Source organism: Mus musculus, chromosome 8 (genome assembly GCF_000001635.26).
Source record: "Mus musculus strain C57BL/6J chromosome 8, GRCm38.p6 C57BL/6J".
Taxonomy (NCBI): domain Eukaryota; kingdom Metazoa; phylum Chordata; class Mammalia; order Rodentia; family Muridae; genus Mus; species Mus musculus.
The window spans coordinates 84,076,171-84,092,960 of record NC_000074.6 but is presented as its reverse complement, the minus strand read 5'-3'; the positions used below and the strand labels follow the sequence as shown (position 1 = coordinate 84,092,960).

The 16,790-nt window shown below is 53.5% G+C and overlaps 1 protein-coding gene and 1 non-coding gene across 10 annotated transcripts in view; both read right to left on the bottom strand.

Annotated features, from left to right (window-relative positions):
* Rfx1 (regulatory factor X, 1 (influences HLA class II expression)) overlaps positions 1–16,790 on the bottom strand; it is a 33,438-nt gene that overhangs the window by 4,041 nt on the left and 12,607 nt on the right. For 4 of the 9 annotated variants that reach the window (XM_006530779.4, XM_011248329.3, XM_006530780.4 and 1 more), the window contains 13 exons: positions 12,989–13,098; positions 12,753–12,836; positions 11,739–11,846; positions 10,200–10,313; positions 8,787–8,879; positions 8,066–8,395; positions 7,294–7,388; positions 4,889–5,255; positions 2,669–2,850; positions 1,892–2,011; positions 1,483–1,595; positions 308–426; positions 72–181 (listed from right to left, as the gene is read on the bottom strand). In XM_006530779.4, coding sequence (XP_006530842.1) covers positions 72–181; positions 308–426; positions 1,483–1,595; positions 1,892–2,011; positions 2,669–2,850; positions 4,889–5,255; positions 7,294–7,388; positions 8,066–8,395; positions 8,787–8,879; positions 10,200–10,313; positions 11,739–11,846; positions 12,753–12,836; positions 12,989–13,098 — 1,945 coding nt within the window. The remainder of the gene's footprint in view (positions 1–71; positions 182–307; positions 427–1,482; positions 1,596–1,891; positions 2,012–2,668; positions 2,851–4,888; positions 5,256–7,293; positions 7,389–8,065; positions 8,396–8,786; positions 8,880–10,199; positions 10,314–11,738; positions 11,847–12,752; positions 12,837–12,988; positions 13,099–16,790) is intronic. The other 5 variants (XR_003947247.1, XM_030243361.1, XM_030243363.1 and 2 more) reach the window with 2 other exon arrangements.
* On the bottom strand, positions 6,775–6,862 carry Mir709 (microRNA 709). The gene has a single exon (NR_030490.1). It is a non-coding gene; the product is annotated as a microRNA 709 (primary transcript).

Here is a 16,790-nt window from a genome sequence, read left to right as displayed (position 1 = left end):
CCCAATCCCAGTCAAGGGAATGTGTGATCCCACATGCAGAGGTCACCTCTGTCCGAACCCTGGGGACTCACACGGCCAGTGGTGGAGCCTCACTGGGCTGGCTAAGGTTGTATCTCCAGAAGGTCTTCCACAGCGTTTCTACCAGTGTGAACTGCAGGTTTACCATGACGTCCACGATGGCCTGCAGGGTTGGGAATTCGCAATGGGGAATGGCAAAGGGCCATCATGGGACTTCCTGTCCAGGGCAGAAGGCTAGTCTGCATTCAAGGCTAGCCCATGCGGTCTCTCACTCATCTGAAAGCCGTACCTCACAGTGCTCCCGGTACAGGACCTGGAAGGCCTTGATGTCCCCAGGACCGACACCCTCAGGCAGCACTTTGCCCTGGAGGTCCAACTCAGCAAAATCAGGCAAGCTCCTGGAGGCATCTAGGAGTGAAGGCACCATGAGGACCTGTGTCCACCTGCCTACCTCTCTTGCTTCCTTTGGAGTTCTGGTCACCTTTCCAACATGTGTCAATCCCACGTATATGGTGAATAGCTAGGCTCAAGCAGGATCAACTATTGGCCTGGGGTCCCATAGCCCCCTGCACAGAGCACACGTAGTGCTTTTGCCAGCCCTGGATGGCTGATGATTGCTGGTTCTCGCTGATCCTTAGTCGCTTGGTACAGGCAGCCTCCCTGCAGAGAGTGTAGGTTCCTAAAGGCCCTACTTGTAGGCCACCAGGGCCACACAACTCTGTGGCATCATCTCCCCAGCCACAGTGTCGCTGTCCACCCATCAGGCTGTTCTTAGCAGCTGTCAGTGTCACCATCAGGCCTTGGTTTCCCTTTTTTGCATCTTAGTGTATGTAAAAACTGAGCACATACCGTGGGTACACACTTGCCCTCTCAGTTACTAATCCTACTCATAGAGACATGGTTGCATGCCAGCAAGGGTGGCATCACCTTCACGGTAATGAACCACTGTTTGATCATCCAAAGCATCACCAGGCTTCACTGAGGGCACATAAACAAGAAACACCGACTACTGAAAAGAATGGGGTGGTGCATGACCTGAGATCTCAGCACTGTGGAGGCTGAGGCAGAAGGGTCATTAATTCCAAGTCAGCTCTGAATATACTGTGAGACCAGGTCTCCAAAGTACCATAGGCCAGCATGGTAGCACACGCCTTTAATCCCAGCTCTTAGGGCACAGAGGCAGGTGGATCTCTGTGAGTTGGAGGCCAGCCTGGTCTACACAGTGATTTCCAGATTAGCCTGGGCTATATGAGAACCCTGTCTGAAAAAAAAAACAAAAAACAAAAAAAACAACCCCCCAAAATGGGGTTGGGAGATCTTGGGAGAAGGTTTCTACGGCTAGAACAATCCCATAAAGACAGAAACAAGCAAGCCTGAATATCCACCAGACGCCCCCTATGGTCCCTCCTGAGTCCCCTGGGGCAGGCTGCACTGCCCTGCCCTGCCCTGCCCGTCGGCTCTCACCCAGGAACTGCTGGTACTGCTGCACCTGGGCGCTGATGTCTGACAGCCCTGTGCTCTGCTGCCCCACGGCAACACCGTTGGCCACGCCCTCCATCTTCTGGATGGGCTTCAGCCTGGAGGGGAAGGGGTAGTGGGGTGCTGGTGGGGAAATGGGCCAGCTGGGGGAGGGGGAGTCAAGCCACCTGGTTGGGGTGGGGGGGGAATAACCCAGCTGTGTGGGGATGGGCTGGGGTGGGGGGTGGGTAGCAGGTGAGGACTGATGGAGGGGTGGCTGGGGAGGAGGTGATGAACGGATGAGCCATCAGGTCAGGGTTGGGCAGATTGATGAACGTTGTCTAGGGCATGGTCAAGTGGTATGATACAGCCAACTTCGCAGCCCCTGCTCAGTTCCAGAGCAGGAGGCCCCTACCTCTGTTTCTGGGAGAAGGGCTGGCCCCGCATGGCCATGTGCTGCTGGTCCTCCATCAGCCGCAGCAGGGGTGAGCTGGCTTTGATCCGCAGGCCGTAATAGTGGTACTTAGAGTTGCCCCTGGGAAGAAGGTGGGGTGAAGTGCTTTACCGGCTGGGCAGGAAGAACACTGGGGTTCTCATGCATCCCTCTCATTTAGGGGCCTGGACAGAGAAAGCTTGCCAGCTGAGCTGAAGAACATGGCATTGTATGCCAGGAGTGATCACGGACATGGTAGTATGAGTCACTGCCTGCTGCCAACTCTGATACCAGGCACACACTTGGCAGACACGAGGCTGTTGGTCATAGGGCATGTGAGGTGCTTATACTACTAAGCAAGTAGCCCCACTTTGCTTTGTCTCTATCCCATGAAGGGTGCTCCTGACAGCCTAGACAGACAGGAGAAAACTGAGACGCGAGGATGAAGTGCATGGCCGATGGGTAACATGAATGAACAAATGAACACATGCATGAAATGATGCCTGAAAAACTTCTCTAGAAGAGATGAGCAAGAACCAAGAGATCAGTGAGTAAGGAGATGGGGTAAAGTACAGGAAAGGGAAGATGGCCCAAGGGATGTCCCCAGGGTAGGCACAAGCAGAGCTGAGCAAGGGAGTTAACAAGGGGCAAGAGGGTCTTTGCCCTGTGGTTCAAGACCCCTTGGAGTTGAGGTGGGTCACGTGGGCAGAGTGTACACCCCCCTGGCCAAGGGCAGATGAGGGTGGAGGGGGGGCAAACCTGGTGCCCAGACGGCGCGTGCGCAGACCCATGAATACCGAGCGGATGAGCTTGCCGAAAGAGGCGGCATTAACTGGCTCCAGCTTCTGCTCTTGGCAGTGCAGCAGGTAGTGGCAGTAGAGGGTGCTCCGTGGCAGGCTCACGCCCTCAGCGGTCTCGTAATTATCCAGGAGCCACTGGACCTGGAGCACACGAGAAGACTGGGTAGTGCTGACAGTCTGCGTGGCTGAGTTTTCTGCAACTGCTTTCCACAATGGTTCTGAAAGCCACCCTTGCCAGCTGTAAGTCACATATCCTGTTACAGTATTCCTGGGGATTACAGTCTTAGAACTTTCTAGAACAGCACTGACTGATACACTTGCTACTAGCCACCTGCAGCTAAAGACAAAGTTGTTAATATATGTGGGATGAAAATTCAGTCTCCCACAGTCACAGAATAAGAGTTACTGCAGAACATCCTAGGAGTGAGGTAATAAAGATGGAAAGCATTATAGATTGAAAACAAATTCATGTTCCTAAAGGGGTTCAATATGTTGAAAGTGAGGTAGAAGAGGGTGAAAATATACCTAAACTCCCAACACTGGGGAAACTGAGGCAGAAGAACCACGAGTTCAAGAATTGACTACAGAGGGAGATTCTGTCTCAAAACAATCGACAGAAGCCATCCCTGGTCCCAAACTGAGATTTCTGGACTGGATGTTTTCTGTTAGGGAAGTGGGACGGGACGAATGAGTAAGGAGTCCAGTGACGGGTGCATGGGCGTTTGTCAGACCTCGTTATTAACAGTGCTTTTGTTTATTGTTTAAGTGTTCACCGGTACAGGCGTGGGGGCCAAAGGTTAGCAGCTGATGTTTTCCTCGGTTGCTCAGTTCCTGGTGTTGCTTAACTCAGTTGCTTGTTTTTGTTGTTCATTTTCATTTTATGTGTGTGTGTTCTGCCTACATGTATGTATGTACCCCATACATGCCCTATCCCCAAAGGGGCCAGAAGGAGGTGTCAGATCTCCTAGGACTGGAGTTATAGACAATGTGAGGTCCATGTGGGCACTGGAACTTGAACCTGGGTCCTCTGGAAGAACAGCCGCTCCCACTCACGGGCCATCTCTCTTGCCCCACCTTAGATTTTTTTAAGACAACATCTCAAACTGAAGCTGGAGTTTATGTCTGGCTGGCTGTAGGTGAGCCCCAGGTGCCTCTCCATCCCTGCTCCTCCTAGTGTTGGGCTGATAGGCTGTGACTTGCTGGGGACTCCAAACTCAGAACCTCTTGTTCTCACAGCAGGCATGCTTCTCCTGGGCCATTCTTAGCCCCTTTCTGTTCATTGTTCTACGACATTTATTTACTTACTTATGTACAGAGGGTCTGTGTGAAAGTCAGAGGAGCTGGGTCTTGGCCAGCACGAGGCTTTCAGGGATTGAACTCAGGTAATCAAGCTTAGTAGCCAGGGCCTCTACCTACTGAGTCATGAAAGAAGGCTACGCTGGGTACCCCTCACCAGCTCGGAACTCTGGAGCCTCACACCCACTCATGCTTCTGCCTCCCCAGTGCCGGGGTCACACAAGCACGTGCCACCCAACCAGGGTTTGGTACCATATTTATAGCTTCCTGTGAGCCTATAAGTCTTTCAAATAAAACTGAAAAAGGAAAAGCCCACAACACAGATCCTCAGGGACCTTAGCCACCTGGGTGCAACAGTAACCGAGGTGAGAGGCGTCTAGTCCAGGCACAAACAACGTGCACCTTCTCAGCAGACCTGCTCGCTGCACCAGAGGACCCACAGGGTTGAGAAATCAGAAGGTTTGCAGCAGTGGTTTATTAAATAGACTAAACTAGTGAAGACCAGCAGCCAGGGTGTGCTGCCATGTGGAGGGTGCAGTGTTCTGACCTGATCCATGGTCCTGACTGATAATGGGCCCAACTTGGGCTGACTTCAGCTCTGCCACTGTGATTGTAGGAGCTCCCATCTCTCATTTCCTATCAAGCCACCACCAGTTCTGACTAAGGGCATTTCTGCAACTGTCCTCAGAGCTTCACATAGCAGCTGAGGTACAGAGTGGCTGAGCAACACCTAAGGCAACACCACAGATGAGACCAGGCCCTAGGTCATATGAGCACTATCACTGAGCTATGCCTTGGGCCAAACTTCTGCTCTCTGAGTACTGCCAGGTTTTTTTCTCGAGTGTTCCCCCCACCCTCACCTCTGAATAAGGCGAACACTTACTGTGGCTGGTGAGGCACGGGTGGTGTGGGAGTAAGACTGGCTGGCATTGCCTAGCATGTAGCCGCCTTGGATCACGTAGGTGCCTGCTCCGCTGCCGCTGCTGCCGCCACTGCCACCACCACTGCTGCCGCCTCCCCCATTGCCCCCTGCACCCACACTGCTGTTGCTGGCCCCAGCCTCGCTGCTGGATGAGCTGGCGACAATTGGGCTGCCGGACACATACATGGGCACTGAGCCGCTGCTGGCCACCGTCTGGGAAGTAGCCGGCGTGCTGACCTGGGCAGCCGTGCCCGAAGCCTCATAGTAGCTGGTGCCTGCCGTCTGCGTGTAGATAGGCGTCTCCGGGTACTGGTAGGTGCTAGAGCGGCTGCCAAGAAGCAGACAGGAAGCAATGGTCACCACCTTGTACAAGGAGGCAGGGGTTCCAGGAGAGGACCAGAGAAGCCACAGAAACACCAGTGTGGCACCTTCACATATAAGGGACTGGGGACAGCCTGAGCACTGGATGGGCAACCACTTTCTTGTTTTCTAAAACATGTCTTTATATTAACTTATTACTTGGAGAGGGGCACATGTGTTCCGTGGCATACACACAAAGGTCAGAGACAACTTGTGGGAGGCGGGGCTCTCCTTCCACTGTGGGTCCTGGAGACTGAACTCAGACTGTAAAGCCCGGCAGCAAGCACTGCTGAGCCATTGAACCAGCCCTCGCTGGGCACTGAGCCACAGCACTCCAGCACAGGAATCACTCTCCTCACTGGTACTGAGCCACAGCACTCACTGGTACTGAACCACTGCACTCCAGCACAGGAATCAATTTCCTTACTGCAGAAGAGGAGAAAACAAGACAGGGTCCAGAATGCAGAACGTACTTCCTCGGCAACAACGACAAACAGTTCTCAGTCCAGGGAAGGGAGATACAGGAGGGAAGGCAAAGTACAAAGGACTGCAGGGTAGGCAGAGGGGCCGCCTTGGCTACCTCTTCCTGGCAGGGAGCTGCCCCTCCAACTCAGAATATGTCCTGAGTGCCGCATAGGGTAATAAGCCGCAGATCTAAGAGGGGCAACTGTAGCAAGCAAGCCACCCTAACATTTGGGCCCATCTCTGCAGGCTGCAGACTAGAGGGGGTGAGGCAGGAAGAGGAGACGCAACATGATTGCCTTGAGTCCTCCACTGGGTACCGATGGACAGCCAGAAACGAGAGGTTGGGATGAGGAAAAGACCACCCTGTGTGTAGGCAGAAGGCTCTCTGTGGGGAGGGGACAGGCAGGGCCACCTCTCACTTTTGCTCTTTGAGCCCTCCCAATGTGACAGTGATTAAAGCAGGAAAACTTGAGCCTTGCAGGTGGCTCAGTGGGTGGGGATGTTTGCCATCAAGACCGAAGACCTGGGGTTGATCCCCAAAGCCACACAGCAAACAGACTCCAGTGTTAGCATTGGCACTACGCTCAATACATGGTGCATACAACCCCCCCCCATCATCCCATGCACACACTCGAACACATGTGTATACACACACACACACACACACACACACACACACACACACACACACACACACACACACACACACACGAGGGCCAGCAAGGTGGCTCTGGGGTCAGAGACTCACCACATGAACCTCTTACCTAGTACTTGAGTTCTGACCTCAGGTCATGACCTTGCTTCTCAGGTCTGATAAGCAAGAAGCAAGCCATTTACTGATTTATCTCCCTAACCCCCAAGAAAAATTGTAAGACAGAATATGCAAGCCCGAGGAACTGGATTTGCCCCTGCAACCTGTGTAAAGGAGAGAGAAAACGGACTCCTCTAGGTTGTTCTCTGATCTCCACCTGCACCACAGCACATGCACTCTCCCCACACATAAGTCAATATAACAAAAGACAATCCTCCTGCCTCTGCCTCCCCAGTGCTGCTCAAACAGGACAGTTCTATGCTCAGAGCACTTCTGAGTAGAAGCAGAGAAACGGGACACACTAATTACTCTGTGGGACACTGAGGGTCAGATTGAGAACCTGTGGTTCCAGCACGAGAGAGGAAGTGTCAGGCAAATCTCTGAGTTCAAGGCTACCCTGGTCTACAGATCAAGTTCCAGGGCAGTGAGGGCTATACAGAGAGACATTGTCTCAAAAAAAGTTTATGTTGTAAAAATGTATGTATAAATACATATATGTATGCTTTTTCTTTCCCCTTTTCCTGCCTAAAATCCAGATCCATCTAACTGCACAGCTCCTAATTTGTGGAGGTGCCTTCCCAATGGGCCAGTGTCTCTTCTGCTACCAGCTGCCTATATTCCTGGCACCCCACAGGTGTGGGGCTATCACCTGAGCCTTGGGGGCCAGCTGGGAGTTAGAATTGTGGCCCTAACCACATCTGAGCCCTCCTTCCACCCTCTGCCCACTTACATGGCGCTGGCTGTGTAGCTGGCATCGCCACCTTCCACGTACTGCACCTGGCTGGAATACACGTGTGGGACAGGCACCTGAGGGAGTTGCTGTACCTGAAGCAGGAGGAAAAGCAGGGTCATGGGTCAGGGCTGACCACCACCCACGGGTTCACTGATGCCCACATACATCCCCATCTAGAAGGTTGCACATCATGGTTTTCTGAACAACATGGGCCAGAGGTGGGAGGCTTAGGTAGGAGGCTTAGGTGGGGCCAGGTCTCAGTTGTGGCTGGAAAACAGGAGGTGCTGGGATTCTCTGCTTTGGCAAAGAGGTTTCTAAGGCTTATGAGCAAAGGAGGGGATACCAGACAGAATTCTGCAATGGGCTTGAGAGGTGGGTTTGCAATCTAAAAACCGGGCCTGGGGGTTTTCTGGAAACCAAAAAGGTTTCCCAAGCAGATTAGGGGTGGAGCCTGAAGAGGGATCAGTTGATAGAACAACTAGAAACAACTGACAACACCTTAGGGGCAGGTACTGGATAGCCTACCTCCACCCCCAACCCTGGTTTGCAGGAGCCGTGTCTGGGACCCAGTCCCTGAGGCAGAACAAGAATGACTGGCAGCACTTTGGGGGACAGGGTAAAGACATCTCACCCCACCCGCCTTGGGTTGCAGGGGCGAAGCCTGGGAGCCTGGACTTGAAGGCGAGGCAAAGCGGCTTGCTGGGCTGAATGCCCTTCCCCTGCCCGCCCTCCGCCCCCTGCCGTGCCTCCGCTGTCCGCCGCCACCTACTTTGAGGGCGGTGCCGAACACTAGCACCTGGGGCATTCTGTGGATCCTGACCCTCAGGTCGGGGCTGGCTCGGGCCGAGAGCCCCCGCTGTGGCTCGAAGACCACCCTCTGCTGCGGCAGGAGCAGGTGTGGGGGCAGCATGCCCACCAGCTCCACCCACTGCTCCACACCCGGCTCGTAATGGAGCGGCTGCTGCTCGCTGCCTAGCTGCAAGACCTCGCCGCAGCACACTGGCCCAGGCCCGGGAGGCCGGGGCGGCGGCTCCGGCGGCGGCGTGGGCCGGGTTTCTTGCTGCTCTGCCTTCCTAGCGGGAAACTGACTGCCTGAGCTCTGGAGGACAAACAGAGACACTGGGGTATCACCCGGCTGTGAACTCATGGCCACCCGAATGAAGATTCCCCACTTGGGATCTCCTTAGAGAAGAGAGGAACGAACTGGGCACTATCAGAAAGAAGCGGAATTCGAATCCAGCCCTCTTTCAACAAGACCTGTGTCCTGAGTGGTCAGGTGCTGGGATGGGGACGGATTCAGGATGAAGTCTGAAGCCGAGGGCTAGAGTGAAACCTCACTTCTGCAGGGCTTCAAACCTCAATTGCCCCCACTGTCTGCCCTTTAGGGTCCCCAGCTGGCTCCATTCCTCCCTCTGGATTAGGTGCCTGTACCTCCAGCCACAGCCCAGGACTAGTCTGATTGCCCCGACATAGACAGATAGGACACGCACCTCTTGAGCAACGTGAACTGGCTGCAGTCCCTGCACAGTCAGCTGCTGCACCGGGCCAGCTTTGGTCTGTGGAGTGGCCTGGACTACTGACCTCTGGCAAAGAAGGGCAAGGAGAGGCAAGTTCGAGTATGGTAACCATGGCAACTAGGGCAGCCTGTCCCATGCATGCTCAGAACAGCCGTCTTGGGAAAGGCTGTCATTCTTCAGACAGAGAGCAGCCTTTCCGTGTGGGGTCCAGTTAATACAGGCCTTCCAGGTCTCTTACTGCCTGCCTCTGCCATCTGGAGGTTCAGAGTGGTTCTTGCACGGGAAGGGAATACCTGTGGATCCTTTGAATTAGAAGGTTCCCATTTCCTCTAGGGAAGAGCCTACAGCTCGGGCCTATTTGAGGTTTTCAGCCTGGTACTGGGGAACCTGGGGTCTTATGCATGCTAGGCCAGCTCTCTACCACTAATCTACACCCCAGCACTGTTTTTCAATTTTTATTCTGAATCAGGGTTTCACTACATTGTCCAGACTGGCCTTGAAGTGGGGATCTGGCCTGAGTCTCTTGTAGTTGAGGCTATGAGGACACACAAACCATGTCTTGTTTTCTTGAAAAGCCAAGAATCCCAAGAGTTAAGCAGTTAACAAGGAGATACAAGACCATCCTTGCATCTTGGCCTGCTCAGGCCACTGTGATGGTATTAGGAAACTCAGTCTCCTTTGGAAGGTTGAGCACATCGTGAGAATGGCAGGCTTAAGAGATGGATCTGTGGTTAAGGAAACTGGTTGTCCTTCCAGAGGACCCAGGTTCAATTCCTAGCACCGACACAGCTTTAACTCCACGTCTAGGCACAAACATGGTGCATAGACCCACATGCAAGCAGAACACCCATGCTCACTAAAAAAAAATTAAAACAAATGTAAAATCTGAAGAAAAATTAAAACAGATGTAAAATCTGAAGGCCTTGGTGCTTCTTCTCCCCAGAAAGCTGGCTTTTTGGTTTTGCAGAAAAGAGATGACACCCAGGGCCTGTGTATGATGGGCAAATGCTCACCCTGCAGGCTTTGCTTTTCTTTTCTGTCTGTCTGTCTCTGTGTGTGTGTGTGTGTGTGTGTGTGTTTGTGTGTGTAGAAGTCAGAACTCAGTTATCAGGATTGGTGGCAAGTGTGCTTTACCCACTGAGCAATCTCTCTGGCCTACCAGTGTGTGTTTTCAAAGCCATAATGTGCCCTGTGAGGCACCTCTACAACTGTCACAACTAGGGACGCTGAATCTAGATAGAGGCAGAGAGAGGCTCTCGTCAAATGCTCACATGGTAGGCTGGAGCTGGGTCCATCTGCTTAGCTCCCACAGGCCAGGGACCCAGACATAGGTGGCTACTTGGCCTATACCCATGGCCCTAGCTACTGCCCGCCCTGGTCAGGCACCTCTTGGGTGACAGGGACACTCTGCTGGACGCTGTGGACCTGTAGTTGCTGCACAGTGGCCGCAGGAGTCCCAGCTGTCTTGCTGGTGGAGTTGTTGGCCTGCACTGGTGACCTCTGTAAGAGAACAAACAGAGACAATGTCAGGGCCAGCTGTGCTTGTGTCTGGGGCACCCAGGCTCTAACAACCTGCCTCAGAAGGACTCTGGAGAGGGTGGGATAGCCCACAGCAGCCACAAATACTGCTCTGCAGGACTCTACCTAGATGGGGCTCCAGGTGTCTCAGCCTCCATGAGGGCCAGAGGCCACTTGTAGCTTCTATATCAGAAGAGCTGCAGCAAAGGTGAGAAAGAGTAGGCTGGGAGCTAGTCTGGTCCCGTGACCCAGCTCCTCCTGATCCTGCCAGGCTTCCCAATGGGACAGTAGTAACAACACTGAATCTACTTTCACCTCTTGCTGCCCCCACTGCTTGCTGCAATGGATGCTTCAAGACCCCCATTTCCCAGAGAGAGATGCCCAGGGCCACACAGTGAGCCTGTGCTTGCTCTAGGGCATGCTGCACTAGTGTGGACTGCAATTCTGATGTGAGCAAGTGGATGAATCATGGGTTTTACTAGTTCTTCCTGAGACAGGGTCTCTCTATAAAATGCAATTTAGCACCACACTTGAAACCTTCCTGCTTCAGCCTCTGTATGCAGATGTGTGGCAACCCAGTGCCATTAGCTCTGTTATACACAGGAAATACTGGGCTATAATGCTGGAGACCTGCCCAAAGACTCAGCTAAGCCTGGCATCTGGCCCTGTATTATTTTTCCTTCCTTCTTTCCTTCTTATTTATTTATTTATTTATTTATTTATTTATTTATTTATTTATTTATTTATTTATTTATTTAGAGAAAGTGTCTCACTATGTAATAGCCCTGACTGTCCTGGAACTCAATATGGAATCTCATGGAGATTCCAGTCTCTGCTTCCCAAATGCTGGGATTAAAGGGCCCTGTCTGGCCCTGCACTCTTAATCTAAGCTCAAGACCATCTGCAGCCCACTGCCTCCAGGCTCTCCTCATTCGTGTGTGTGTGTGTGTGTGTGTGTGTGTGTGTGTGTGTGTGTGTGTGTGTGTGTGTTCCAAGCTCTCATGATGGGACTCTATTCACTCTGAAGCTGGAAGAGAAAACTCTTTTACTTCCGGACTACAGCTCTCTCAACATCGGCTGGGATGGCAGGGCCAGGCAGACATTAGCTGGGAAACCCACCCAGAGTCACTGGAGCAGGGTGTAGGACTCAGGAGCTGCAAGTGAACTCAGGGCAAAAGAGCTCCAGCTGAAGCCAGGCACAGCGGTACACACCTGCCACCCAGCACTCGGGACTAACACGGGAGGAGCTCACGGTAGAGACCAGCCTGCTCCACATAGGAGGTTGGTGCTAGCCTGCATAGCACTGTAACACCCTGCCTCAAAAAAAGGTCATGGGGGACAAATATGCTGCTGGGGCCCATGGCTAGAACAGAGAAAGATGGGACGACGTCAGTGAGGCACACTTACCTCAGGAGCAGAGTGCACCTGCTGGGCACTGTGCACCGTCAGGGAGACCTGGCCACTCTTAGTGCCCGGTGCTGGGCTCTGCACCACCAGGTGCTGTGTGGGGATAGCCTGGGGTCAAAAGAAAAAGGAGCATGGTCAGTAGCAGCACCAGCCACAGCCAAGTCCCGAGTTTTGTTTTTCCATGCTATGGATGGAACCAGGCCCTAATACATATCATCCCACTAACGAGCCCCTCCAGTCTTCTGCATTTCAGTAAGCACCTATGCACCAGGAACATTCTAGGCTCACCCATGCCTGTCAGCCCAGGAACTGCCCTGCACCCAACACAGCACAGTTATGGCTCTACTCCATAGCAGGCGACACACAAGCTCAAAGCTGATGTGGAGCTTGTTGAGCCCTGAAGCCAAGAAGCAGCAAAGCCAGAGCTGGCTCCTGGCTCAGAAGGCAGGGAATGTATGCTAGAGCCCACTGTCAGTGCATGCTTGCACTCCTCAGATCGGGAGTTCAAGGCCATACTCCATTATATCTGGAGTTTCAGGCCATAGAAAACCCTATCTCAAAACATCCCCTGTTACAGGAGAGGAACGTTCTTATCCTTACAGTCTGTTAGCACTGGGCTGGAATGGAGCTTGGTGACAGAGCACATGTTAATTATGCCCCATTGCTGGGTCCCAGCATTCTAGCACAGTCCAAATATGAGCTGAGAGACTAGAGCAGTCAAGGGCACCAGCACCAGACCTTGGCCTTCTTGGACTCCACTATAAGATGCTGGGTCTGGACCCACAGGCTTCCTGCTGTTGATCCTCCCCAGTCTTCAGTACAGTGACTCCTGAGGCTGCTTGGCCATTGGCCCCTAGGGTATTTAATCTTGCCTCTAGAGGCCACTGCCCAGAGTCAGGAGCTGAGGCAGCCTGAGGATGATACCCTTGCCTGGGACTCTGGCAAGAACAGACACAAGCAAGCAGTGGGGAAGTAGTTCTCTGCCCCACAGGAGGCTGGAGCCAGGAGCCTTACCTGCTGTGGCACCTGAATGTTGGTAAGCTGCAGGGGGGACACATGGCCTGGCTTGGCCTGCACACTTGCCTGGACCAGCAGCCGCTGTGGAGGCAAGAAGAAAGGAGTTGAATGAGGGTTGCTTACCAGGATGGGCGGGTGGAGGTGGCTGATGCCATATCTTGATAAGACAGGTAAACAGATGTTCATGGTAAGGTGGAGGAGAGCCTCTTCCCCCAGTGAAGGCCATGTCCTACCTGCTGGGTGCCCTGCACCTGCTGGACCACTTGGGTGGGAACACCGGTCTGGCTTGCCGTGGAACTGGGGCTGGCTTCTGACACAGTCTCACTAGCCCGCATGGCACCTTCTGTGGGAAGAGGTTGGCAGGTCAGCTCTGCCTACCGTCTCTGTCTCTATTCCAAGAGTTAGCCCGTCAGCAGAGGGCAATGCAGCCTACAGTCCACCCTCGAGACCTGGCTTCTCCAAGTCCTGCCTGGCCTTCTCTAGCATCTGTCGGAGGTACATGGCAAGATGGAGTGAGCATGCAGAGGACCTGGGACCCTTGGCATATGGAATTAGCCCCTGATCTCTCTGTTCTGAAATATGTCTGAGGAGCCTCTTTCCCACGAAAGCAGAACCATGGACATGGACAGACAGTAGACTGGATCCTCACTTTCTTGCTCAAGTCTTGGCAGCTCAAGAAGGACCAAGTGCTGAGCTTCTCCTGGCTCCTTAGGAAACACAGTGGTCAGAAGTGCTCTCGAGCCTTCTTCCCATGCCCGAGTAGAGTGGAGGCAGCAAGGGCTTCAGAGCCCCAAGTGCAGGTACTTATGCTGGCAGGCAGCCAAGAGACAATCTTAGAACATGGTGCCCATGCCTGCTCCTAATCCATCGCAGGAGCCAGCCTAGCACTACAGCAGAGTGTACAGGAGGCTTTACACCCAACACCTTGGACAACTAATCCCTACCATGGCTCAGAACTCCTTCAAGCCCTCTTAGATAAACAATCTGCTTCATTCGGGCTGCTGAGGGGCCTGGGGCCAGGACAAGAGGACGGCTAATACCCAGAGATGCTATCATCAGAGGCAGGTCTCATTTTTATACACATACTGCTACGTGATTCATGGGACAGCAGAGAAGTGTGCAGGGACAGTGCCCCCAAGACAAATGGCCAGGAGATTCTTGCTCAAGCTGGGAAGTTATCTGGCCTACCCCTACATATAGCCTAACTAGTTCCTCAGTAGCTCAGGGGCCAAGGTCAGGAGGGGTAGCCATGAGCCTGTTCTCATTCTCCAGTACTGCCTAAAGGAACCAAGGCCCCAGGCCCATCTTTCTGGGATCTGGCAGGGGGTAAAGGTAGAGGTCCAGAGAGGTCACCTGATCTCCTAAAGGGCTACATGGCAACGAGGGTAATCAAAGGGACGGCAGTGAACACTGATTCTGTTTCTGGTGTGCCATGTGACACTCTAGGGGGACCTGGGCCCCTTGAGCTGGTACTTGCCTTTCTCATTCATTTTCAGGTGACAAAGCCCTCGTATCACCCAGCTGAGGGGGGGGGCTAGCCTGGGTCCAGGGGTTCCCTGTATGCCCACATCACCCAACTCCATACACCATTTCTTCCCCCCCCCCCTTTGGTTTTTCGAGACAGGGTTTCTCTGTGTAGCCCTGGCTGTCCTGGAACTCACTCTGTAGACCAGGCTGGCCTCAAACTCAGAAATCCACCTGCCTCTGCCTCCCAAGTACTGGGATTAAAGGCATATGCCATCATGCCCAGCCATACACCATCTCTAAGTTGCTGATCTTATTAGGCAGAGTCAAACAGACTGGCACAGGGAACTGGGGCGCTCAAAGACACATATCGTTGAGGTTTCCATAATAGGGCTCAGCTTCCAGGAGGGACACAGAAAAAGGGGCTGGCTAGGGCAGGAGGCTGGCTCAGTCGCCTGAGAGGATCTGAATATGCCCCAGAAATGGCCAGGCATGGGAGAGCTGTCAGGGGAGAGAGACTGACTTCCTGTGGCCTTCCCAGGCCTGCTTGGTCCTACACCAATTCTAAGCAGTGATAATCAATTAGGTTTTGCTGGGATCTTCCCTCAAAACTGCTTTAGTCTTCTCAGGTTCCCAGAGAAGGCCCTCTCCCTCAGCCCCTCTGAGGGAAAATCAAGCTGGCCTAGAGTCACAGGTCTCATCCTCTCTCCTTCCCCCCAGTAACTGGGCTACCTGGAATACAGGGAGCCAGGCCCAGCTCGAGGATGGGCACTGGACTGAGGAGACCCACGGGGAACTGCTATGGCTCCGGGTGGGAAGCTACACAGACATTGGCCCTGGCCACCTGCAATGTCCAAGGGGCTGGCCCTTGAGCCAGACCCGGGCAGCTGGACACTTGGGCATCTGCTCTAATCAGGCATCTATCCTAGAAGCAATCCTGCTATCATCTGCCTTGGGGTGGCCCTTAATGCTGGGCTCTTCCCTACCCACCAACCCTAGGTAGGAGAGGGAATGCTAGCTATGTTTTGAAAGGTGACCTGGGAGGAAAGGAGGGGAAAGTAGAGTCTAGGGACAGCTGTATCTGTTGGCCAATTCTCTTCTGGGTGTGTGCATAAGCAGGGGGACCCGAAAGCTGGAGTTAGGAACAGAGCTAATGTCCTGTTTGCATCAGACAGCCTATCTCCATGTGGCCACCCCTTCCTTCAAGTGCCTGGCTTCTCCACCTCCACCTGTTCACCCCTCAGCTTAAAGAGAGCAAGCCAGCTCTCCAGGAGGCATTCTCGCCAGCCAGGACCTCTTTTTGCTCCTGGGTATGGACATCAGGACAAGGATTCTGGGCCCCTACTAAGCCCAGGACTCATGGATTCTTGGACCTTACTTCCCCTTCTTCCCTGGAGACGCTGACCAGCAGCTCCCATTTTCCTCTTGTGAGCACAGTGCTCCTGCAGAGGCACAAGTCCTTTGGGGGACCACAAGCTAAAGCAAAGCAGAGAAGCCTTGGTGGCCCTAGTGTCTCCTGCAGGCTCCTTGGTCCCTCTGGCAGGTCTGGCTTCACCTCCCCAGCCTATGGAGTAGGTTCTAGAGGCCTCAGGGGAGCTCAGGATTATGGCTCTGTGTCATCTGACCAGGGAAACCTGATCTCCCTGCCATCATCTCTAGTCACCTTAGGGCAGAGCGTGGCCGGACCAGGCTAGAGGTCTCAGTTTACTCCTGCTGCCTCCTCTAGGGGTACGGGCAGTCCTTCCCCTGCAGCCTTCTTGGTGAGCTCAGATTGTTCCTGGCTCTGGAGCTGGCCTAGGTACCTCCCTGTTCATCCTCTCCAGTGTCAGCCTCCCCTTTCTCAGAGGACTGGCTCACAAGGGCAGCCTGGGAGAGGGAGTAGGAAGACACCAACACGGAAGCTGGGTGGGTAGCAGCCTCCCTCCTCTTCCTTAGCACTCATGGGGGTAACAGTGACACCTGCAGGGCTGGGCTCACTCCTGCCAGAACTCAGTGGGATGGCATTCCCAGAACCATGGTAAAAAGCAAGCAACAAGCCACTGCCCAACCAGAGGTGTGAGCCTGGCAGAGTGACACTGCAGACAAGAGCTGCAGCCAACCCAGACCTGTGCTTTGTCCCCTGATAGCATGCCATATCTCCACCCCACAGCTAGTGAGACTGACCTAGGCCTGACTGACTGAAATGCCACTCTGGCCCGGGACTTTGAATACCAGGTCTTCACTTGGTGTGTCATGAAGAGCTAGGAGAAGCTGAGGCAGGGCCTAGAACAGTGTGCCTATTCCAGATTCTACTCTGAGGACACCAAATGCTTGCAGGAGGAACTTGTGGTGGGTCACTCAAGTGCAATGGGATGCTAGGCTAGATGGCCTCAGCTAGTTGTGCTGGGCCAGGCCTATATCCACCACTCATTGCACAGAACCTAGAGACAGAACCCTGTCTTTAAAAACATCACTACCATATGCTAAGAAAAGGATGGATGGTGGGATCAGAGGGCAGGGAAGTGGCTTCTGAGGAGAGACTGGAGATGAAGGTAGCAGAAAGATTAGCCTGGGTATGCTTGAGGTGGTAGG